The sequence below is a fragment of the Dermacentor andersoni genome, chromosome 4 (genome assembly GCF_023375885.2).
Source record: "Dermacentor andersoni chromosome 4, qqDerAnde1_hic_scaffold, whole genome shotgun sequence".
Lineage (NCBI taxonomy): Eukaryota > Metazoa > Arthropoda > Arachnida > Ixodida > Ixodidae > Dermacentor > Dermacentor andersoni.
The window spans coordinates 158,742,601-158,768,814 of NC_092817.1; the positions used below are offsets into that span (position 1 = coordinate 158,742,601).

Genomic DNA, 26,214 nt, shown 5'->3' on the forward strand with positions numbered 1-26,214 from the left:
ATATAGGGCACAGCTGACAGAGTCAAAAAGTTTGAAATACAATTTATGGAGTTACGTGTGTAGTACAACAATATGTATGAAGTGCGTAACAGTCGCGTTGCTGCCTATCTCATTTGGAATATATATTTTCATTTGCACTGGTGGTCTTGAAGCGGAAGAACTAACGAAGCTGTCCAGAGAGGCAGTTTTTGTGCATTCTGGCGCAGCTTCTTGCTGAGACACGAAGTCGCGCAACTTTTCGAGGCATCCTACAGCCTCGGCTAGAGTTGCATGATTTGAATCTGCCTCTGACATTGCATCTTCTGCGTCGCACTATTCTTCTGCCGCTGAATGGGCGATTATGGGGGGGGCATCGTCTACGCCAGCACTGCAGAGCGCAAAACTTCGTTGAACTGCTGATTGAAAAAAAGAGCCCAGTGATGAAGTTCGTTCAACTGAAATATTCTCTATTGAGAAATTCGTTTAACTGAAAGATTTTTGCATAGTATGCATAGGAAATCTGCCGTGGATTTTTTAAACGTTCGTCATTCTGAAATATTCGTTAAACTAACGTTCGCACAACTTTGAGTGAGGTTAAGAAAGCTGGTCGGGCCTAAGCCCCCCTCCCCACCCCCCGGGAAAACGAAAACTTTTCGCCTACGGTTCAGCGACGTTGCTTGGCTATCACCGTGGTTTACCGCGTTATCACCGTAAAGTTATCGCTAGACTTATCACGAAGGCCGCGCACCGTGCCATTGACCGTGCGTATGGGCATTGGCCCGGCATCGATAGAGCTGAAGTCGAATCGAAGACAAGACTAGCCAAAATTTGAGCGCTTTCTATGTCATGGCAGACGACGCTCGAGATGGGAGGTCCAGCTCCAACGCGTTATCCAGCGTGTTTGCGGAAATATCTCAGCTGCGTTCACGTGAAGCTACGGACATCACACCGTCCGGTAAGTGCGCGTGCAGGAGTGTGCGCCGCTGCTTTCGCGAGCGGTGTTTCCAGCGCGTGAGCGCCTCGCACTCCCGAGTGATGACTGCGGGGCTACCTAGTATGACGCTGCCTCCAATGTCCCGTGACTCGAGACAATCACGCCCGCTGTGCCGATTGGGGGGTTTTTGGGGCAATTTGTGGCCGCAGGAAGTCGTTAAGCTACCATCGCCACGGCGATTTCGTTGCGGAGGATGCTGCTTTGTGCGTCTATATGACGTTATACTGAAAGCGAAACGATCACGAGTTGCATGCGATTGCACAATCGTTGTGGAGGCAGTTTTGATGCCGAAACACGCTGCGCTTTGTGTGGGAGTCCTTCGTTGGGAGGGAGTAACGCATTAGAGGGGCGGGTGAACTAAACGAAATTCAACGGAGTGAAAGCGATCGTGGCATGCAACAATAAGCGATAAAGAGCGAAGTGTACATCCGCCGACGCTGCATCCTCTGGGGAAAGAAAAGCAGTGGACATATAGTATTTCCCAGTGCACGCTTGTGTGTCGTCTGCACGAGCTTGACATGTAAAATCTAGGTTGCACAAGAATGCTATATATTCCATCTATTTCGAAACAGTAGTGCTTACGCTTTTAGTTTAGCTGTATATATAGGAGACTGAAGATATATAAATTTATGCTAATGTTTTTGGCGCATCCGTTTGAGACTTGAGGCGTATTGTAAGATGCATTGTGTATTCATGTCTGGAGTCCCTCTGAATACAAATTCTTCTTCAGCCTGTTTCGATATGGTTTTCATATGAGCACTGTGTAAAAGTTATAACCATCTGTTAATTTGTGTGTCTCGCAATGCCGTTTGCTGATACCGAGCTGACTGAATCATACTAGCAAAACATCATTATCTCCTCCAGTCATGGTGTATACACATTGCATACACAACCTGTTTTTGCCATTTCTGTCCAGGAGTGACAAAAAAAAAAAGGTCAGACATGGAACTCTGGCACAAGCTAACCTGCTTACATACAGTGTGCCTACATTTCACTTCATTGAACCGTGTATTGCTGCAGCCGATAATTAACTTGCGTGCGTGCTTTGATTCCTGTCCATGGTAATTGAGCCACTGTTTCAAATATTTTTATGAAAAAGTTCAACCTGGTTGATGATACACGAAGTCGAGATTTAATTACTCTTTAATTACGAGGTCTCCGTACACAACAAGCAAAGGGGTCATCCTACCACCTTTGTTTCGGCGGCAGCATCTTAAAATGGAATTATGTAGTATTTCCAGATGGTTTTGTTGCTTGTTCATCGTACAGAATAGCACAGAAACCAACAAATACCAAGAGAAGCACAAAAACACATGTGCTGTGTTTGTTTTCTTTGTGCCTCTCGTAGTATTTGAAGGTTTCTACACTGTTCTCCTGCTCGATGGAATTATGTAATTTTGGTGCATTTACCGACAGTATCATAATTTGCGACTAAAGGGGTCATGTACTTAAGCTCTGAATCGAACAGTGCAGCACCACTGAAAGATTGTCATGCTTCAATTGCACCTGTAATGTAATCTGCATGTGCAAAAGACTGTATTAACCGGAAAACTTTTGCTCTTTGCTGTGTGTAAAGCTGTTCCATATGTTGGAGGTAATGTTTTGGTTGCATGTACTCACTTAACTATTCGTGAACCGCCATCTGCTAAATGCAGAAGCAGTGCTAAATTATTCAAATTGGTCATGCATACTTTCATATCGTAGTTATGTGACAGAGTATACCAGGGCTTAAAGTCTCCCTTCAGTGGAAAGGGGCCCACACGGGGCGGCAAACAGTACAGTGCATGCACTCACACACGTTCATATGCCTGTGTAAAAGTTGGCAAATTGCCTGCATATTTGGTCTAACACAGCACTCATAATGCACAACTAAATGAATGAAACTTATCTGGTAACCTTAAGAAACCAAGGGGATACGTCACTAATTCACAAGCCGGTAGCATCACGCTCAGGTGGCTCATAAAACCACCCTTGTTCGACTAAGACTGGGTCGAACAAGGGTGGTGACTGTCGTGTGCAAGGCCACGGGGAAGTGCATGCAGCAGTAAGACAATACCTGCTTTCCCATTTTTGCTCACGCCACATAAAACGATTAATCACAATTAAATCATTAATATAAAAATTGGATAGGATCCAAAAATTGGAGAGTTATAATTGCCCTGCACAAGGCACTACTGGTAATAAAATCAGCTCCAGCACTTGTCAAATGGTTGCCACAATGGTACAGTTAATCTGCTGGGGGGGGGGGGGGGGGGCAGGCCACTCCTGACATTACGCATTGGTATATACTAATCCAGCCAGTTGGCTGTGAAAGACAGAACTAATTGTGTGAATGTGAATTGGCAGTACACATACTACACAACTCGACATTGATGGTAGCATTCACTTCCATGTATTGACACTAATGCTGTGTCAGCTTTGTGGCTAATGTTCAACTTTTTTATTTTTTTAAATTGTTATGTCACCTGTTAAATAGAGACTGCATATATAGAGAACGCAGGAAGGCAGCAAATGGCCACAATACCTTTTTACAAACCTTGTCTGGTGACACTAACATGAGAATTGGTTCCTTAAGATTTTGTTTTATATTGCATTAAGATTTTTTGGTGAAAACAATAATTCCAGACGAGATTGTATGCCGGTATAGCTGAAACCGAATTTTATGAACAAGATTTGATTGCCCAGTCACAAGCCATAGACTTCAATTATTTGAAAACCCAATTTCGTGAACCTAGTATGAATGTTGAGTCCAATTTTAAGAATTATTCACACGACAATATGCCCCAATGAAGCATGTGAAAAGTAATTCTTCACAGATGTATGGCCCATTTGACAACTCGTACATCAAAGACGGCAAAGTTCTATAGGGTGTCCCAGCTAACATTAGCCAAGCTATTCAACAACACCTACAAAAAATATGATTAAAACAATGTGCTGGAAGATACAGTTTTAAGACCGGTGGTGTTCGGTTGTCAAGACTGTTGACGATTGAACACTGTAGGGTGTTATAGTTGTATCTTGCCCCGCATTGTTTCAATCTTGTTTTTCTTTGTTCAACAGCTTGGCTAATGATTGCTGGGACACACGGTATGAGCAAGTTCTCGCACCCTTCAAAAGTAGTGGAGTCTGTTTGCTGGCTTGCGGCCTTGCTCAAACGCAGCAGTAGTTGCTGCTGAACTCGAGCACAGCTGTGGCTGGCTGTTCTCGGTGACAGATTCTGAGCAGGCTGCACCATGGCATCAACTTTCACTGCCACAGCCATACAAACTCCTAGTTGACTGCCAAAGCGAGGCTGGTGTGACGTGATGGGAGAAACAAAATTTACGGATTACTGCCACATGCAAGTTGTGTATTAGAATTAGATATATGCAAGGTATCTTTTATTTTGTAATTATTGACCATTATGTTTCATAGCAAATTCTGGGCTCCAGCTTCTGTTGCATAGCACTTACATTTGATGTCAACCGCTCTGACCTTTGCCACATGAAAACCGTTGCAGAGCTTCCCTTAACTAAGATCTTTGCTGTAAGAGAAAAAGACATGGTACGACACTGTGACTTACATGGCATGCGCGCACTTGACTGGAACACATCTTCGCTTGCGCAGTGAAGCTGCATGGCAGATTTGCTGCATTAGTCAGGCGTGTTGCATGTGACATAGAGCCAGTCGTCCTGTGATCTCATCCATGCCAGCAAATGCAATCTAAACACCAGTTTTACAACCCTCATGACTGTGACTGTTGCTGTATGCCTTCTGTGTATGTGTAGCCTGCGTGACTCAGTGCTTCATGTGCCTTGTTTTGCCAAAGCAGTGGAGCCACCCAAGAAATAGCAAAATTAGTCAAGAGTCTAAGGAAATGCCAAGAATTTCTCCTCTCCTAGCCGTAGCCTCTTTTCTGCACCTCATGTCCCATATTGGCCACCAGGCTGCTTTGGCAGCCCCTGGCAGCTTGGCGTGCATAATGGTACCATCGTTCGTGCCACAAGTATGAAGGCATCTTCATGGCAGCTGCTAGTAAAGAAGTTTCGGACAATGATTCAGCCACGCTGCGGATCGTGTGCCAAAGCCAAGCTATGCTGTGGATACGATTGACATCCTTAATAGGCTCGCCAGTTCTCGGGAGGGAAGTGAGCATGCACTGAGAAGTGTGTTATTGTCGAACTGTGTTATCGTCGAACTGTCGGGGCAAGGCCAAAGTAGCCGGCTGTCTGATGGGGACATTGCAAGCAGAGAGGTGACTACAGTCAAGAGAGGACCCATTTTAATGGCGCACGGCTGCTTATATATAGGCTGCGGTGACATGGTGTGGTACTAGCGATGCAACATAGGCATGCGGGGTTGTTAGACCACATTGGCAAGCACGTTGCAGCTGGCATAGCACAACACAGGGGAATACTGACTCCAGAAGTCAGCCACAGATGGCGCGACATAACACTGCCACTGTGCTAAAAGCTTGTAACGCTACAGTTGACAAACAGCACTCAAGGAAAAAAGTCGTTGGGGAGTAAATTTTTCACCTAAGAGGCAAATTTCTATGTATTTCAATTATACGAATGAAGTTGGTGGTCTACATCCATCAACCTCTTAAATTCGTGCTTCGAGTGTACAGTGACATTTAGCCGATTCTACTGATTTGTGGGCACTCCAATGACCTAACTGAACTTTTGCCTTAACTTGGTACTGTGTGATATGATTCGTGCACGTCGGCACAGTCTGTGATATAATGCATGCTTTTTGGCACACCCTGGAGCATTGAGTATTGGTAGGCTAAGCAAAATTGAAATAGGACCATAAATGTGGCCATATAACGAAATTGAGCCATTTGGTGCATAATGTGGCATTCGCACATTTTCAGTTTAACCGTGTAATGCCCAGCATATTATATATGCTGCGCTGAATTTGCTGCCTGAAAATTCTGTTTTAAGCACGGGAACAACTAGTAGCAGTTTAGATACTCTGAAGTAAGTTTTGAGTTGTGAATAGTTACCTGCTGTGGTGGCTTTGTAGCTATGATGTTGTGCTGCTAAGCGCAAGGTCGCAATATTGAATCCTGGCCACGACAGGAGCATTTCAATGGAGGAGAAATGCAAAATGCCTGTGCGCCGTGCATTGGGTGCTCATTAAAAAACTCCAGGTGGTCAAAATTAATCCGGAGTCCCCCACTACGGCGTGCCTCATCAGATCATAGTTTTGGCTCACAAAACCCAATAATGTTTTGGTTTGGATAATATAGCAAACGAATTAATAACTAATTAGATAAACGTTATACTAATGAAGCTTCTAATGAAATAACATTTCATTGTTCTCTTTTGTACAAATGTACTTTATATGGCCAGATATAAAGGTGGATGAGCTGGTCTAATAATTGTTGACGTTGAACTGTGTTCGGGCATGATATATGCAGGGCTAACAAATCTTTGTGTAGTTCCTTCTCATTTCACCATGTCGTGTACTAAATGCGCTGATCGAAGGAATAACCCGCCTGCTTGGCACGTTTAGTGATCTTTTTTTTTAGACAGAAGTTGAAGATGTTGCAACATGCATTGTACCATTCTTTCCAAGCTCCGCTAGTGTTTGGCTGTTGCCATCTTATACGGCAGGTTGCGGTTCTACGCTACGGCAACCAGCTGTCAATGGCAGTAGAAGTTTGGAACGTCTTGGTTGGCGGGTCTGCATTGTTTTATTGTTTTGTACACTGCAGGCTTCGTTGTCGTGACAAGTGCCAGTTTCTGGATGGACATCTTTATCCGGCACTTTTTGTGTGCTGAGGGCGTGGACCAGCACGATGACCTTGTGTTCTTTGTGAAAAAGACAGCATCCAAGGCAGCTCGACGCTATGTTCCGCGTCTGGAGGTGAGATTGATAGCACCGCCAACGAAACAGGTTTTGTCGTTCTAAAGAACAAGTGCAGTGCACGGGACACGTGGTAGTGATATCGTTTGAATATTGGAGCTCTTTATTTCGTAGGGAGACTGCGAAATAAAATCTCATTAATCTTTCTTTCAAAGAAATTGATCCTAACACTAATCCAAAGCATGCATTCCGTGTCCTATTTGGCCTTCCTTGCACATTTGCCTGTTCCATAGAAAAGCACAAGTATTGCTTTCGCATTTTTTCATAATTTCAGATTTATATGATTTGTCAATTTTATTTTCAAAATACAGTTTTATGAGTCGGAAATCAATTGTTGTATTCAATACATCATGATGGCCCCATCGCAAGTTTATTTTTGCACATATCCACTGCAAGAGTTGGCAAATGCTAAGGTGACCAAACGTTGTAAGTGGCATATTGTTATATGCAGTGTCATCCTAAAGTGGTTTTACTGTGTTCGTGGTAGTGATTGGCTTGTTAATTTTACCTGCCATCATTATCACCAGCCAATTATTCGTCCACTTCAGGACGAAGGACTCTCCCAGTGATTTCCCCAGTTACCCCTTTCTTAAACCAGCTGACCCCACCTTATGCCTGCAAATTTCGTGTTTGATCTTGCCCGATAGTTGTCTGCTGTAATCGACCGCACTTCCCTCTCCTTAGCACCCAGTCTGTAATTCTTATAGACCACTGTTTATCTGCCATGCACATTACATATCCTGCCTAACTCCACTTATTGCTCTTAATCTCAACTGAAATATCTGCTACACAAGTTCGTTTCCTGCTCCACAATGCCATCATTGCTGCCTTTTGCCCAAGTTGCTCATAAGTTGCAAGTTGCAATGGCAACTGAAATTACTTTAGGCTTGGTACAGCATCCCTATACCTTCGGACCAAAGCGTTTGTCTCGTGCCTTTCTTGGGATCGAGACACGTTTAACTAGCACTAAAATGCTACGAACGAAAAAGCACACAGGGCGCAACACCAGACTCTAACAGTTAGAAGTCCCACCGTGTGCTTGTTCTATTGCTGCATCTTTTTTAGTGCCAGTTAAATGTGTCTCGGTGTTGGAAATACTTCCGAACTCGCCCAGCTTTCCCTCCGTAATTGTGTGCCTCCGTCAGACGACCGTGCAGGTGTTTCGTCGCAACTCCAAGAAACTGCCCATAGCTGACCTGGACCTGCACTGGGAGGAGACAGTCTACCTGAACCTGATAGTACAGCAACTGGAGTACACGCTCACGGCGGCCGCATGCCTACGCACGGGGAACCAGCATTTACAGGTTCTGCGACGACGCTCGCAGGTGGGTCGCACTGATTGCCAGGCCTGGACAGAAAAAAACATACTGGCGAACACACGCAGTGTGTACGTTTGTAGTAATGCAGATAGTTTGTCAAGTTTATAGGATTTCCGAACATAATCTATAAGAAAAACGCTGCCAATGGGCTTGGGTCGACATCTTTTTCGCAGCTGATGGAAGAAATAAGTGGCCAGTCAGGGCTAAGGTTTTAAGTGGAGAGCTTTAGCTTGCCCACGTACGTATTTGTCGTCGGAGATGTGAACGGCAGAAAAAATTGTCAACAATTACGTTGCTGCCAACACCGTTGGCTAAGGGTAGTATAATTGGTCACTGCAACAGTGGCTGCACGTCCTCTCTGGTTAAACTCGGCACAACAAAACGGTGCTGCGGGCATGGCTACTCGCACCTACATTTCCTGTAACTCGGTATTCGATGAGTGGTAATATGCCCTACAGACAGGCTATAACATTTATTTATGGCTTACAGTTGTTCATAGAATGATAAAGTGAAGGGTGGTCTATGGTAAGACAGAATAGAAAGGCTATTCCACATATTCCTGGTTTATTTGCAGTCTAGGCAGACACCTGAAAGGGTGCCATTGATAGGAAGTGCATTGACCAACAGATTACTTTTGCCAGGCTCTTTTTTGTTCCAGCTGCCAGTCAGCATAACTTGAGAACAGTGCAACTGGAAATGATCATTTGATGTCTGCACAAAGCACAAAGCATAAAACTAAATATTGAGAATGGAGCAAGCGTGGGAGAGAACCGGAGGGCTCTCCTACAGCTACAAAGAGGCTGGATGTCATTGAAACCTTCTTGGTACTGGGGTTCACACAAGAGTTGCTGATGTTGATTTCTGCAAACACGGCACATGTACACATATGGGATTTGCCATGCAACAAGAAGCGAAATTATTTGCACCAGATAACAAACTTATACAAAGAAATAAAAAATTGGCAGTAACTAAAAGAATGTGTAACAAAAAGGAATTGCAGCAGAGATGGTACACCAGTAACTTGCAACGCCCATCAATGAGACAGAGAGACACACACACATTTAGATTAGAAGATTAGAATAGACAAGATGTTGATCATGAACCAATTAGCTCAACAGCCTATATTTGAGAGACAGTACCATTAGCAACATAACCTACTGGAACCTTTAATGAACTTGTAAAGTGTGATGCAGGAATGTGTAGCTCCAAGAGATAGCAAACCTGGAACACTCATCGAAGATGTTCATTCAGCAAGCACATCGTGAAGTCACCAACACGCTTATTTCCCTTGGTTCCTTTCACTAATGCTAAACTGGCTGTTAGGGGATGTGTGAATATTCGAAACATTCAAATAATGAATCCAGTAGTGGCATACTCGATTCAGTCTTCGAATCAAATAGTCACTATTCATAAATACGAATATTTGTGAAATACATTTCTCATGTTTCAGAATGTCGACTGCACCCAAATAGACATAAAATTGGAGCGAAGATACGGTAAATTTTCACTCCCACAGGCATAGTCTAGACATAAGTCGCAAGAACTTGCATAATGAAGCAGGCTATGTCACTTAGGTAGCCATACTTTACAAGCTGTACAGTGATCATTTGCACCCTCTGGAAAGCCCTGTGAATGCAAAGAAACTAGTTTTTAGCTCCTAATACTCCATTTGTGTTTTTAGCAAACGACACTTCATATTGTACTATGTAATGACAGAAACCGGGATGTGAACATCATTTTATATTAATTGTAATAATGGCTTTTTATTATTCGAAAAGTATTAGAAAAGTATTCGATATTCAATTCGATTCACTTTTGGAACTATTCAATCCGGTCTCAAATATCACCAGTTGAAGTCGTAGCGCTGGATTGACAGGGACACTAAAAATCACTATTCGCACACCCCTATTGGTTGTTCACTGTGTGGTTGAGATGCGAGTGCAATGTGCAGGAATCACTTTATCAATGGTCCAGCAGTTCGAGTTGGTTGTTAATTTTCTCTTGCCCTCCTACTGTGTGCTAGCCTTCTGGTCTCACCAAGTTGTCATTGGACTCCCTTTGTTACAGACATGAGAAGCTGGACAGGTAGAGTTATGCAAGTGCGATCAACTTCCACAATGTATATTTATGTGCGCTTGTTGCCCAATATGTGTGTCATACTGATCTGTGCACGCGTTATGGCATCTGTGAATTTGCCTCTTCCAAGTAACCGCTCATCTTGGACTGCACCGCTGGCTTGTGCACCTCTTCAGAACTCATTCTAGCGTGTGGTACATCCTGTTCTCGCCCCTTTTATCTTTCCATGTTCCAATGTGTCTTGGACTATGTACTGTATAGAGGCCTTGCGTAAACTACTCTAGCTCACTGTGCTCTATGTTTTTCAAACCTTTGATGTTTCTTCACGCACTATAAAGTTTTCTCTATTAGTACTTATTACATGAAAATGAGTAGTCGTCAGCATTATAGGGTGACTAAATCTCTTTCTTTCATTTTTGTCCCAATGAAACAAGAATGCTTGATGGGCTAGCTCTTGCATGCTGATATGGTATTGGTCTAGAAGCCTCATTGGTTTATTCGGTGTGCCTTGCAGCGTGTGTACGCCTCTCCTACACGGCACAGCATGGAGGACAAAGGGGACACGGAGGAAGTGGCCTACCCGGACATCTTCTTTGCAGTTGACAATTACGAGGAGGTCAGCACATCAGCATTGAAGGTCATGAGCCGGCCATGGCTCGCATCTATAGGCTTCTCTCAGTTGGGATGGTAGCTATGCAAATTATGCATAGGGTACAGCATATTCAGTGCTTATTTTTTTCGATATGAAGGCAGAAGTTTCGAAAGGTAGAATCTCTTTCTTATTTATTTATCTGTTTGCACATAAGTTTTAGCTGTTTTTCTGGCAAAACAGTAGAACCCCTTTTAAGGGAGTACTGACACCAAATTGTTGCCTCCCTTTTATTTGTTTTATTATATAGCTGTCGAACCAGTAATTACGCTATGGAGCCTCAATTGCTCAATAGCATAAGAAATAGAAATAGCTTTGCTACCTTTTGATGCGACCGGTTGAATGATGTTTTATTGTGACCAGATTAAAACACGTGCTAAGCGCAGTGTGGCTTTGGACTTGAGGCAAGAGACTATTTGCATCGCTGAAACCTGGTGTGGTGGTCTCGTGGTACCAGACACCACATACATGGAAACCATGATCGTGCTGCCTAAAGCTGAATCCATTCATCACACTTGGCAGGATACCTGGCATGAGAGGATGCCCCGGCACTTCCAAGGGAAGCACACAGTTGGAAGGGCAGAATTTGGCAGCCTTCGACGACGTTGTCATTGTATGGCCTTCAACCGCTGCACCAGGCTGACTGGAATGCACAAGTTGCTTGTGATACCGCATGACCTGTGACCGCCCGCTTTGCTGATGCGAATAGTTCCCCACTTCGTGTTTGAAGCCATGCTGCACTTGGCCCACATCTTGAACTGGCCACCTTAATGTTGACGTAATTGATTATTCGTGGTTATCCAGAGTACTTGAGTTTTCGTTTGGTAATTATGGAGTACATGGCTGTCTAATGAAGACAACAAAGCAAGTGAGAACTCCGCTTCCCAGGCTTTCCAGGGGCTCAACCTGAAGCCGGGTGAGCTGCTGTGTGTGGAGCTGTGCGCTCGGTGTCGCGACGGCCCCCAGGCGGCGCTGCTGTTTCTGGGGTGTGTTGCACACGAGCCCCTTGCTCGGACCCTGGCCCGTGCCGATGCTTCCTCGTCTGCCGCGCCACGGGGCCGTTGCCACTTTGTGGGCTTGAGGGGGCCCCAGGGCAGGGGTCAGGCACAGGTGGCGCTGAGGAGGGCGGCGGCTGTGCCTTCACAGGTCAGTCTGACGGCTACACAATGGCTTCTAAATCGTGGTCAGTAAAACCTTTTTCAAGCAGGAGTCCGTTTATTTTGTAGTGGGAAAATAAGCTGAAAGTATAAGCAATCTGTATGTATTCAAGCTTGAATTCATACGAATTAGCTCAGCTGACCTTCAGTATATATACAGTGTGCTTCAAGCACTGCTTTTGCATGTACAGTTGAACCTCAATATAATGTGTGTGGATATAACAAATTATCCAATATAACAAAGTAACTAGGATATGTTCCTAATTGATATCAGAATCTTAACAAATTTATGCTGATAATTTATATTACATATAATGAATGTATTTTTGTACCATATACAACTTCTTAATAACGAGCTTCAACTGCATTACTATGTGCCTTTCTTTTGTCCTCTGGACATTCACTGTTACATGGATTGTCCTGTTGTGTGAGTTGTGCTCCCGATATTGCGAAACCCTGACATATTGAATGTCATAGTCTTTTTGATAAAGGCATGCCAGTCAAATCAGAGTGTTGTAGTGTAGGGTAATGTTTGTAGCATGTTATTGAATTTATACTGTCACTGTGAGCGTATCTTGGAGATTCGGCAGTGCATGTATGAAAGGTGCTCAGATGCAAGTGCCGTCAGTCAGTTCGACGGCCGCCAACTGCGCTAATGAGGAAATGTCTTGATAAGAAAGTGTGGTGACGTTTGGGCTGCTTTTCACATTTCCGACAAGAGAGATCAGCTTGAGAACGTGAGCACGGCAGAGCACACGTGCAAGTCAGGTCCAGGAGCTCCGTGTTGCAGCATAAAAAAGTGACGTCCTTGTCATTTGTCTGTCCTCTCGCCTGTGTCCTCTGTTCAGCTATAAGTGTGGAACAACATCCCTGCTGTTTCAGTAGAACCTCGTTGATACGATCCCATTATGCATGATTTCCTGGCGCCAACGCTCGCCATCGAGGACACAAAAAATGTCTCAATAAAGTTATGCACATTTTTTACCAGTTCATACGTTCCTGGAAAACACATTTTTTTCGGCACCAATGTTCGGTACATGGGCAAACTGCGATCACATGGTACATGTTCCAGTGGCTAGATTCCACGTAAAAAAGATAAGGCGTGAGGTGCATGCAATCAAGAGCAGTAGCTGCCCGTCGTGTCGGCTTCCCCGTAACACTCGCCTACCCGGCTCGCGTAAAAATGCCAGCATGCACTCAGTGTTTTTTTATCCCGGTGCCAGCAAATCTCCTCCCGCGTCGTCGTACTCTGCGTTCAGAGCTGTCACTGCCAACCCTTCTTCACCTGTCACCGCCAAGCATGTTCACCTATTTGTTTTACAGCGTATGGGCCGCAGTGCATTTCGAAGCTTACTGCATGCTTTTATTAGGCGATAACCCAAATGTGCTGCCGTTCCCTGCTGCAGGGAGCGGGATGTGAGCGTCACATTGTCCTCTGGCAGCGTCTGCTATCACCCACCAGCTCGCTTACGTTTCGGTTTCTCGTCGCCGTCTTAAAACACTGCGTAACAGAAAAACAACAAAACATTTCTCGGGCTGCTGGAGCTTAACCAGCTTGACACATGTCTGCGTCTCGTGCTTCATGCCGCAACGACTTGCGCAATGCTTCGCATTAGGTGGATGTCAACCGCAGTTGAGTCTGTCAAATTTCTTGGTATTTCGGATCGTACGTTTTCCCGGTTAGTACGGTTCTTTCTCGTATTTTTTTTGCCAAAACATATGAACGGGGTTCTACTGTATTTCTTGGTCACCCAAGCCATGTGTGCTTTGTGGTTATGGTGCTCAAATCATCTTGTTGATTGTGGTAATGGTGTCGTTCACTTTTGTTTCATGACAGGCCATTAATCCTCTACCACTCGCGTAAATTTAATGCAATCATTATTCTTTGGGAACTTCACCTAATTTGTGCTGTGTCTGTCTGTCCATTGGTCCTCGGCTAACCTCTTTCATCCCAACTTAGGTAACTGGGTATGTTCCACTGGATATGTCACATATCCAAAGTCACATATAGTAGCTCTTGACGTCAGCCTCCACCATTTCTCTGTAAAATAAGTGCCTTTGAATGAACGAAATAAATAGATGACTGACTTGCACAGGTGTTGTATTATGGTAAACTGTTGTTGTGCTTCTCAACAGGAGTGGCCCTGTGGTCCGTGGCGCCGAAGCTCAGAGCCCGGCTTGGCGCCACCACCAAACCCGGGACCCCTGCACCGGTGTCGATCCGAAAGGCAGGGCATCGACCAGTGCGGAACCGGGGAAGAGCTTGAAGCTGACGACCTCCGAGATGGTACGCTCGCCGTTTGCACCGTCGGCGTATTCCTTGGCGGCCTTCCTTGGCAGTGCAGAATGAATAACTTGCAGGGCATGACCATGACATAAAGGGAGACGCACACGTACATACAAATGCTGACTTTCAGCTGAATGTTTATTTGCTAAGATTGGCTCTCTTTGTCTCGCTTTTCCCCACTATCTTGTGCTGCAAGTTATGTCACAAACCAACTAGTCCATAGTCTATTCTTGACATCGTGGGAAGCCATGCCAACATCGGTCTAACATGGGGGCATGTTGACCCTACATTGGCCCAATGTTGTTGGCATTCTTAGTACTACTTTGTTTTTTTCAGCATTTCAAGTAGCAGAAGTATTACTCTATTTGCTGAGATTGTTTCTATAGGTCTGTTCATTGCAGTAGCCCATCATACTGACACCGTGCATTCTTCATGAATAAATTTATATGTCACAGCTGTTGCAGAATTCTAGTGCCAAGCATAAGGTCAGGTGTTTCATTTTCAGTTATTCTTAGGTTTGTGTGAATACAAGAAAACAAGTGTACGCAGGTCTTGATGCTAACAGTTAAAACTGAAATTCAAAGCTCCATTAGAGAAGCACTCATAGCCCAGGTCAGACTTCAGGAGATAAAAACTGGTTGCTCGTAGAAACTTCAATGTTTAGTGTGTACGAGGTTAAGCAGTGAAGTATGACTTTGGCAGACGTGGTAGCTTGAATGATCCTTCCAGGTAAATAAAGTTTGGTAACATCTTCTGGAAAGCAGTTATGTCACTGAAATAAATTTTACCACAGGGAACTTTAGTCAGCACAAATTTCATTGAAACAAGCCTTTCCTGTGGCATCACCCTATTTCACGTGCACCTCTGCTGGACTTGTCTCCACGTGTTTGCTTTTAGAAATATGTCTATGACAAGTGCTGCACTGAACTCTGCAATGCATTGCGGCACTTATAGTGGGTAAACTTGCAGATTGGCAGAGGGACCTAATACAGGTGACATCAAATTTTGTCACATGACAACTTACCGCCCAGCAGTTGAGTCACGTGTGTGAAGCTTTGTAACTCTGAGCAAGTTTATTCAGAGGAAAAATACTACTATGCACAAGTAACAGCCAAATCAAGTGAATACTGACTCAATTTTCATCTTCTCATTTTTTTATCTTATTTCTTGCATGAAGTAAAAATTCAAATTCCCTGAACCCCATAAAACATACTGACAAGGTTGGCCTAAATGGCTTACAGTAATACCGGTTCCTACGAACCAGTTTGTTGCGGTACGCAGGAGGCGGAGGCGTCGTGAAGTCGCAAGATGCTGCTTGCTCCATTCCTGCAGTCACTGTGGCTGCTACTATCTAACGCAACCAGAAGAAATACATGCTGCACTCGTTTATTTTTGTGAGCAACGTCGTCATATTTGGTCTTATTGTTGCACAATGTCAGCAGGTTTATCTCTGTGTTTCAATGTTGCAGTTATGTTGGTGATGCCAAGGTCAAAAATTCGAGACCACCTTCATTTTCGAAATAAAATATCTTACAACTGTTTCCCAACATTAGTGCTTGCTGAGCATTATCCTTTTTATGTGTGAGAAATGTGCGGCGCTGAAGTTCTCACGAGTTTGAAGGTGTGTGTCAATGCTCCATTGAGAAATTGAAGAGAATTCTTGTTGATGCAGCGTTGAAAGGCTGTTGCTTTTTCCAACCAATCTCTGGACTGTTGTGTCTGCCCGTGCGTAGCTCTTTGTGGAGAAGACTGCGCGCCCGTGGGCAGCAACAGGAACGAGGGCCTTTTGGACACCATGCTGACGTACGTGGCGCTACCATGGCATCACATCGTGGCCGGTACGTTTTACAGCTAAGCTCCTAGTGGGACTAAAAGAGCTCCAAAGCATTACATGCACGCGCTTTCCGGTGGTCCTTGAAGGACCAAATGTGACGCCAAGTTTAAGTCTGCACGGAACCGGGGCTGTATGTCACAAGTGACGTGAGGCCTTTAGTTTGCGAGGTGGCCTAACGTGCGAATTGGGCTGTGGTTATGCTAGTTCGTACTACTCTGCTGTGTTTCTTTTGTTTTTTCATTTTTCCCCCGTCACTGACACTACAGGCTTGAATACTGTGCTCGGTCCATGAATGTGTTCCAATTTATGTAACAACCTGCCATCATCAGTTCATTCATTTGGAAAAGAAACTTTGATTACTGCTAGAGAAAACAAGGTACAAATTTTCTTTCCTGTCCAAATTTCCTGATTTTGAATTTACTCCGAAACCTCAGTTGCCAATGTGGTAGCATAGATTTCAAAGTAGTTTCATATATCTGGGCTGGCGTGGCACAGGAATAGTTCTGAAAACTCACTTTGTTGAGCCTTAGGCTCCTGCTAGAATTCAGTGGAGTCATTTTTTTTTACCAATAAGCAATTAATCCAACCTGAGTAAACAAACTCGAAAGCCATAATATCATTGGGATATAGTGCAGAAACTTCAGGGCAGCGTTGGCACCTATCTTTCGTTTTTGCAAATTTCCCGCCTTACGGCGCCTCCGTAAGACTGGCTGTTCAGCTATCGCAAAAGCATAATCTACTAATAAGATTTGATTTATTATGCCTCTTGAAGTGTCCCATCACGTGGCGCCAAGCAACACTTGGGATTTTGATTAGCCAGCACTCTTGTCAATGCCTATCATTACCTGTGCTCCTACTGCTAGTTTTTGGTGGCCTCGTATGTGAGCAACTGTCTGACATTGCCGCATCTCTGTTGCAGACCTGTTGGACATCCGACGTGAGCCCCTGCTTACCTTCTAGCTTCTGCTCACCGTACAAGCGCCACGGGTTGCTTGGCCGCATTTTTCTAGTCCGACACAGTGACCACGCCCTCGACGCGTTCTCCAGATCGAATGCGGTCGGTGGGGGAGACAGCGACGCACAAGGCCACGAGGCTCAGTTCTTGAAAAGTCTCACAAATTTCTGTGCCACGACGTGTTGCAGACATTGCACTTCAAGGCCTTTCTATCTGTGTGGTGAAAGCAGATGCGTTGGTTCTTCACCTTACACCAATTGTGACTGTACAAGAATGGGTGCGAACACCTTCTGTTTGCAGTGCTCAGGCTATCTGCTGCTGGCACCGCGAGAATTGGCCATTCACGCCTGTTGTCTGCGCAAAGATTGTTCAGGAGTTGAGCCTGCCTCAATATCACTGGTAGCTGCTTGAAATTGTTAAACCGACGACCTGCGCAGAAGCTGGATATCCAGATTGGTATTGTATGTTAATCATACACTGGTACAGGATTGGTCGAAGCGAAGAACCTGCGCTCCATTCCTTGTGCCCTGGATGCTAAAATCCTGGTGAAAGTTTAGAAACATTAAGCAGAACACATTTCGGCCATTAAATTTTGTGCAGGCATTGCCCAGCATCGGTGTGCATATTGCAACGTGCAGCAGTTAATAGGTATACTTTTAATTTTAAGAATTGATGCTGCGCTACTGTATCCTTTGTGCGTTGTGTTAGTCTTTAAGCTAGCGCAAGTCATCATAACGAAGCACAGCCAACTATTTCCCTATCCTTTCACTGTTGAACTTGATTAGCTGTAGCTTAGAGGTTCCGGCCTTGTGACAAGTCCTACGATACCAGATGATATTATAACTATCGAGTGCGGTGTCTGCGGCAAAGTTAAGACATTTCACACGATTTCCTACATTTGTACAAGCACCAAGAGCGTGCACGTCGTCACATGTGTGGCGAGCAGCTCATCATAACAAGTTTTTACAAAAGTTGCGGTATTCTCAAGATGGAGTGGTGCACACTGAAACTTATCTTTGCTTGCCATTGACAGAGTGCGTCTAGCACAGAGATGTTTTCTTATAACGTTGCAGCAGGCAGGAGTCCTGTGCATTGCATTTGTATGCAAATTATTTGCTGCAGCTTTGTTACACCACACGCAGGCACCAAACATCTGCAGCTCAAGAAACAACATCAATATATTTGCATAATGGCATGTAGAACATTTTCAATATGCATGCTTGTCTCATTTTCTTTTTGTACCAACATTGCATATATTGATAGATGGAGCCTTGCCTACAAGATTTGGAATCATGCCTCAGTGACAAAAATGTCACTGTGGTGTTACTGAGAGTAGAAAAAAGGCTGGTTTCGGTTTGGAATCTGTAAGCCATGCATGGGAGCTGTACTTGTGGTCACTTGGTTAGACACGTTTGGATGAAAACGTTGTTACGCACAGGGACAAAATTGGACGACACAAACGCAGTCGCACTCTTTGTGGTGTGTGCTTCGTGCAGTTTTGTGCCGGTGTATAACAGCATGTTTATCTATAAGCCGTGTATGGGTGCACAGCTGTGTGGGCACAGTTGCTTGGGAGGGTAGCCTTGGTTAGGCAGCATTGCCGTTATCTTTCGACAGTGAAAGCGTGCTGTCCCCAAAATGATTCCGTCCATACCAGGTTCTCGGCGTAGAACTCAAAGTCGCGGTAGGTGCGACAGTGCTGACCGTCGCACTGTCAGCTGTAGTTCTCACTTGTTGGACGCTACCCTGGACAATTAGTTCAGTCTTTATGAAACTGTTTTTCTTCTGGCGAGAAATTGTCGGCAGTCGCTACTGCGTGTACTCATCAGTTGTGTGCAGGCCTCACAAGCTGTGCACAACCTTTTTCCTGAGCAGATGGAAGTGATAATAGAACCAATACGAAATCTAAGTGAGCCATAATGTTTGTCAGAAGAGATTATGCTGAAGCACGTGCAGTTTTTACTGGTGTGTTCACACATGTTGTGTTACTTGCCCTAGAACCATTGGACCAGTGGTCTCAGTATGGCTTGCTAAATCTGTGCAGTGAGATGAGCATCATTGGCTAAATTAACGCCCAATCGTCACTGCACATATTTATCACTAGGTATTCCAGGTGTTGCTCAGCTTGCAATGTGTTGAATGATGAGACTTCATGCTTTGCCTGCACTGGCTGAACTAGATTATGCTGTGCAGTAATTGGCTCTTTTGGTTGGTCTACTGAGTGCAAGTCATGCGTAGACCACTCCACTTGCTGTGAAGTCAGCTAACTGTCCAATTGCACTGCAGGAATAATTGAACATTGACGCTACATTGAACACTGAGGTTTCTACCCTACTAAAAAGCATTGAGTATTTGCATGCCAACATTATGAATGTTGCGGGGACGTGTTTTGTCAACATTATCAACACCGTTTCTGCAACATCAATACAGGTGTTGCATCAGTACAGGCCTGCATCAGAGCAGTTCGCATTTTATTTATCTGCTCGCTACAGCGTCTGACAATTGTTCGCAACTGCATAACAGTGCCACTGAACTGCATACAACCACCTTGGACAGTATTTGCAGGGAAGCCTAATGTACTGTCGTGAATGAATATAGTGTCATCAGCAACTTCCTTTACATGTTCAATCACTATGAAATATGCATGCTTCACAAAGTAGTGAAAGGCATATGAATACCACACTCAAGGATTGTACATAGGCCAACAACATTGTAATACTCAGTTGCATCATCATCAGCCATTGCTACCACAGCTGTATCATAGCCAAAGCCATTGACTCGCATGTTGTTGCTGCTCACATCAATGCATAATAATTACTAACATGGCTAGCTGTAGCTCCCATGATCGTTTTGGACATCCTGTAATGCGAGAACGTTCAAACCTTCGCAGTTTGGCTACTCATTATTCACTCTGGCCTAACTGACATTAGGGTTTAAATGTGTGCAAGCCCATTTGCTGATAATGTTGACCCTCGATATTACAAACATGGTTATAATAAATCGCTGCATACAATTCAGCAAATCTAAAATGTTTCTTGCCAATATCAGTGTGTAAAGATTATATACTTAAGATGAATATCGAATATAATAAAGATATTTTCGTGTCAGAGGCAACTTCACTTAATAGTGGAGTTCAACTCTACTGCCCAGCTACAAGGTTGTCTCAGTAGTGCCTGCTCGCTCCTATTGGTGGCACTTTGGAAGTTAGGAATAAAAGGAGACTGCATCAAAGAAGTTGAAAGAAAGTGCAATGTTCGATGTTCAGTACTGTCTTTTATGTGTGCTACGTAACTGACGTTGAACCAACAAGATCTGTTAACCTTGCCTAAGAGACCTGTGACTTTGCGTCGGCATCCTGCTAGTTGGGATGTTTACCAACTGGCGGGATACCAACTAGCATGTTATGAACCAGTAAGTTTGCAAACTAGCAGGCTGTAACTTTGTTGTGAGCATTCTTCTAAACTTGCTTAACAGACCTATGACCTCGCACTGGCAACCAACTAATCTAATCTAACTAATCTAATCTAAACTAATCAGTTTCATGCCCAGTGCACGGACGCAGTTTCATATTCTGCTGCTGGCTACGTTTCTTTCTTTGGACATGCTGTAATCATTTCCACGGTAACGCTGCACACAGGTTTATATGCAGCCACAATCGGGTAGTCTGCATTTACATAGCACGATGAAATGCTGCATGTGCTACCAGCGAAAAGGTACTGAATTGCAATGTCTGCAACATGGTGTTGTGCACTGCTTTGGTATCCTCATTGTCATTCGCAGCAAATTGTTTTCCTGTCTAGTCATTCCATGCCCCGCTGGCTCGCAGCTGCTGGTCAGCTGCCTAGAGAACGTCGGCCGGCAAAGCTCAAAACAATCTGGGACGGCAGTGTTGCAACTCGTGCAGGCAGCAGCAGCAGCAGCACTGTTGTCCGCACTCACCCTCGGAAGATGGCATTTTTATTTTTGGAGCAAAGCGTTGTCACACTCCCCAGTTTGTGCAGGTCATTTGTACTCCTAGTCTTTAGTCAGGTTCATAAGGTAGGACAAACACACGCGGCTGTCACCATGGAGGAAGGAAAAAAATAACTGAGACACCCTGATGCCAATCTCTGTGAAGCCTTGAACCGGCAGCTCCATATTATGGTCAGCTCCTCCTCGCCACCTGCCCTTGCTCATTTCGAAGCCAAGCGCACCTCCTCCACCCTTTGTACCGCGCCGTCCGAGGTCGCATAAGTCACGGGGAGCAAACAGTGCCCTTAGCAACCAAATCAAATCATTCAGAGATCACAGGATGTTTGGGGCGGGAAAAAAAAAAGTTAAGCTGGCTTGACTGGGCCCTGCCCCCAACGAATGGCGAACAATAAAAAAGTGCGGATAACTAAACAGGTCACAGACTTGCAGTAAGGGTGTATTAACAATGCGCATAGAAAAGAGCTTCAGCATTGTCCAGCAAAACAGATCAGGCAACTTTATATAAATTGCTAGGCAACAACAGATGTCAGTTAGCACGGAATAAATTTCTGTAAGCAAAATGAGATCTGGCGATGAAACGAGACTCCAGGGTGCAAAGCAGGGAACACATGATGTATAAAAATGTGGGTAATGTAATGTGGATTACGGTTTGCCCTACAAATAAGAACAAAGAAGGCCTATAATGACGCACGACTTTCATTGCACTTGTCATAATGCACCTGGGATAGTTTAAATTTTTCCTTAGTTTTTCTTCCTCCATTGTGGCTGTCACCTTACGAATTATTCATTTGATAGCACTCGTGTTGAAAATTACATTCAAAATGCCTTTCACATCAATTTTTTTATAAGGAACACATCATTTGTGAGATATTTGATGTGCCTAGTGATAGTTATCTTGATGTGATTGATCTTTTAACTTTTCACCACAGAAAAAAAAAAATTTTAATGTCGGGCAGTAGACAGTTTACAGTCTGGTGGGTTTGCATTAGTACATCTGTTGAGCAAAAGAGAGAGAGAGAAGTGTTTGTTTTGAAGTACAGAGAGTCGTCCCAGAGACACCACAATTGACACAAAGACCAGAACTAGTGTGCCAACAGAACGGTCAGCACTCTGCATTTGCAAGTGGTTTGCATGCTCTGCTTGGCTTCAGTGTGTGCGCGACAACTGCTGCGTTGACCATGACACTCAATGGTACAAGTACCGACTTTTTTTTTGAGGAGCTGACACATGGCGTCCGCAGTGCGTGTGTGGAAGAAATACCTTGTTGATGTATTCAGAGTTTCGACGAGAACTGCTCTTAACTCTCACAGGACTGATGGAGCAAGCATTTTGTTTGTTCCGAGTAGTGGAACATACTGGACTGTACTGCATGCGTGAAAAAAAAAAACAACAACAACTTGTTAATATATTTTCAGAGTTAATTGGGGCCATTCGGTACTCTCTGTTCACCCAGAGCAGAGCTTTCAACGTAAAGCCTAATTTGGAGCTCTTATTCTGTAGGATTGTCAGCGGTGATGGCTGAAGATGCAGAGTTTTATGGAAGACCAGAAAACCTAAAGGCAAATGACAGCCTGAGGTGGTATTATGTAAGAATACTTTTCTCTTGGAGTGTGTATTCGTTTATGACCACCCATCGCAGCGAATGGCTGATAGTGGTGGCAAAATAGGTGTAACGTCACTCTGCCCAATGACCAAGGACAAAAAAAATGGAAAACAAAAAGAACCTTTACATAATATGGCCCCTGAGCTCTTCTCAGGGTACTGCATCACCACAGGTGCATGGGAAGTAGATGACATCTAACTAGTACTGAATACTTGTTCAAGAGGCAGGTGGCATGACACGTAGGTTCCTTGAAAAATTGCTGGAGGAAGCTCTCGTGCTAGCGACTATGGGAGCTGCATGCACTCCTAAACTTTCTCCTTCTGGCTTCAAACAGCTCTGTTACTTGCGAAGTGCTCAACAAAATATTGAGTTATGAATGGAACAATTCGCAACGATTATGCATGCGCGCAGAGTCTTATTGGCTTCATCCATCTAGAGAATGATTGCTTGAAAATTCAGAACGATGAAGCATAATAAGTAATGCTCCAAGAACCTCTGAAGCCACAAGCACGAAGAATAGACAAATCCGACGTACTAATTATGCACATTCTCATGGTTAGCTGAACGATCACAGTGCCAGAGTTTCCTGTAGTAACTTTTGTGAGAAACTATAGCAGGAAAGACATGACAGAAAACGCAAAGTGTAGAGATTATAAAATGGCATTAGATAAAATCGAGTAAAAAAAGAAATCCCTTTTCATGGTTGACTTGCAATGTGGAAGGGATAACGACTACGTTAAAAAAAAAAAAAAAAACTGTACCAGCCTATTTTTAACCATAAAGATATGATGGGTATGTGTAGGGAAAGAGCAAATATCGTGAGAAGTTGCAATGAGCAAGGAACAAGTTGACAATGCAGTATTTTTTTTTATAAGCACTTCACTTTCATTATTGCACATCTCTCAAAAATCACAGTTCCTTCATAGAAAAGCTTAATTGAAGGTGTGGTGACATGATAGTTATCTACATGAGACTTCCTTGATTGTTTCCCACCGTGTCTCACTTGTCAAGTTATAACAGGACAAAACCACTTTGCCAGCAGTGAGGGCTGAGATGACCAGTTGAGCTTGAGCGTACATTGCATATTCCCATAGTCTTTCATTGGGACAGCATCCGTGTGTCCAGTATGTAAAGCATGTCTGCAGAGGCCCCATGAACACATTGCAGTTGACAGAATTGTGAAACACCAGAGACTGGTCTGCATAGCAACACTGGTAGCCCTGACTTGTGATGGAGATGTCATAAGAAGGTGCTGGTGCATACCTCATAACCTATCTGCTAGTGTAAACACATCAGCAGAAACTATTATTAGTATATAATGGATCTCTCTTCATTTGGCCTTGCAAGGAGACACTTAAAAGGTTTCGGACACATAGTTAAAGAAAGTATCACAGGACAGCGCTACCAGCACTTTTGCTGGCTTCAGTCTCTCCAGTGCATAGGTATTTCTTAAGCTGTGATACATTCATGCACAGAGTAAAACTACCTTATTCTGTTTTCCTCCAGTTCAAGAGATCACATACATCACTTCTTTTTCACATTTACAGCATCTGTTTTGTTCCTAGTCTGCATACGTCTTGTAAAGGCTAGTAGCTTCTTTGTAAGTTTCAGGTGTGCTTTATGTTAGAATTAAATGCAGCATTTGTTTATGTGTAGCTGTCATTATACCTGCCATGCCTCAAGTCAGTCTCGCTCATTGACACGTCAACAAGCCCAAATTCACAAGGCATCACTGTGGGTTCCCCTGCTAAATTGCGATCCAGCTTTGCATCTTCATTTGCCGTTGTGACTAAACTGTTATGATTGTAGCATGCACTTTCAGCAGTCTGCAACCAAGTGGTCATGCGCAGTTTAGTGTTATTGAATGTGTATATGCAGTTTTCTTGGCGCATCTTGTCAACCGTGTCGCTTTCTTTCTTGGCCTGCTGTACCTGGCTGGCCACAGGATGTTGAGGTCATGCAATCTGTCAACATGAGCTTTGCCTGTTTGAACTTTGGATTGTTGTTGTACAGTCTTGCGACTTGGCATTGGACACTTGTCACTGTAGCATGCACTGCTGGGACTGTGTACAGTCCTTGCAGTATCCCTTTTATGTCAGTGTCACAGGTGCAAGATTAGTGGCGCTAAGTGCTAAGTCCCTAAGTTCTTTGATGACATTATGTGTGCAGTCAGCACAACACACATGTGTTTAATGTCATTAAGTGCTGTGGTAATGGCATATGCAATCGATGCAGCAGGTTATGGTTTGGTGTCACGATTTTCAAAGAGAAAGGCCATCTGTCGCTTAAATGCACGAACAATTTCACAAAAAAAACGTTAGTAGGCATTTCTTAAGCAAGATCTGCTGTTTCAGCTGTGTTTATGCTCATGTCTAGAAGCATCCCTGTCGACTGCTGTCAAACCCAAAGTTGATGTGGTTGAAGGAGAATGTCAGCTCTAGTTTTGAGAATGTGAAACCGAACAGATGACAGTGATGAGGATGAATGTAGTGTTGTGTGGTGCAAGACCAAAGAGCACCGGGCCAGAACAGATGACAGTGCTGATGACTTCTGATGTGTGAAAATACTTTCAACAAATAGTTGTGATGACTTTGTTGCATATGTGTTTCAAGCCATCTAACCAAATGTTTCTCAACACATGCTTTTAGTGTACTATATAGTTACTGGAATGTGGCATGTTCCGATTGGCACCAAGTCCACCTGTGTGGCAGCACACGAATGTATTTTGCAGTTATCTCGTTAGCACTTAATGCCATTCGTTTCGCTTGTGTGACACAGGTATTGCAAGGTTCTCATGGAATGTAAACATTGTGCTTGTGTCGACATGGACAAGGGTAAACTTTTACTTTTAGGAGAAAGGACATGTGCTGTGCTGTGGCTTGTGGTTTTCAGCTAGAACTGTTGCTTATACCCTCCCTGTAGGAACATGGCACATCTAGTCAAATTTACACTGTCATCTTTCCTGCAAATGAGTTAAATCGACTTTATTTTAGATATGTGAAACTGGTATTTACTGCTGTGGATACCAAAGGTAGACTGGAATGAAATACGGAATAAATGTATATTGGAGGAGTATTTCTCAAAAAATTTTGCACTTCTTCAATGAAGAAAAGTTTTCAGTGGAGAAAAGTGAGGCTGAACTTTCTATATTTTACAAAATCAATTGCACGAGTACGATGTCGCAGATTTCATTGCGTTGTCAGGTGTTTTCGATGTGTTCACGAAGAAAATGTTCCCGAAAGTGACCAGGTTGAGTTCCTGCTTAGATTTGAATGCAGTGTGATCTTCATTAATAAACAAGAAACTGGCTCAAAATAGACATTGTCAAAATTGTTATCATGGTTAAATGGTGCAGGAAATGTCGTTTCTGTGTCCATACTGGCTTTTTGTATTTTGATTACAGTAAAGATGGTTTGGTTGGGATCCAGAGGCATAGTGTGCGAATTTACGTTAACCTAGTAATTCCTTTAAGTGTCTCTTTAGTGCAAATACTCCCATCAAAATTGCGACATCAGGACAACACGAAAAAAGCAACT

At 43.8% G+C, this 26,214-nt stretch overlaps 1 protein-coding gene across 2 annotated transcripts; it reads left to right on the forward strand.

The window, feature by feature from the left end:
* The first annotated feature begins 817 nt into the window (after positions 1-817).
* LOC126537979 (uncharacterized protein KIAA0930) lies at positions 818-25,776 on the forward strand. 2 transcript variants are annotated; one of them, XM_050185096.3, is made up of 8 exons: positions 818-934; positions 6,675-6,826; positions 7,972-8,151; positions 10,736-10,837; positions 11,759-12,016; positions 14,164-14,314; positions 16,048-16,152; positions 17,068-25,776. In XM_050185096.3, the coding sequence occupies exons 1-8, from the start codon at positions 826-828 to the stop codon at positions 17,106-17,108; spliced, it is 1,098 nt and encodes a 365-aa protein (XP_050041053.2). In that variant the 5' UTR covers positions 818-825; the 3' UTR covers positions 17,109-25,776. The 2 variants fall into 2 exon arrangements, with proteins under 2 accessions (XP_050041053.2, XP_054930556.2); XM_055074581.2 differs by lacking the exons at positions 16,048-16,152; positions 17,068-25,776 and adding an exon at positions 15,596-16,037.
* The last annotated feature ends 438 nt before the right edge of the window (positions 25,777-26,214 follow it).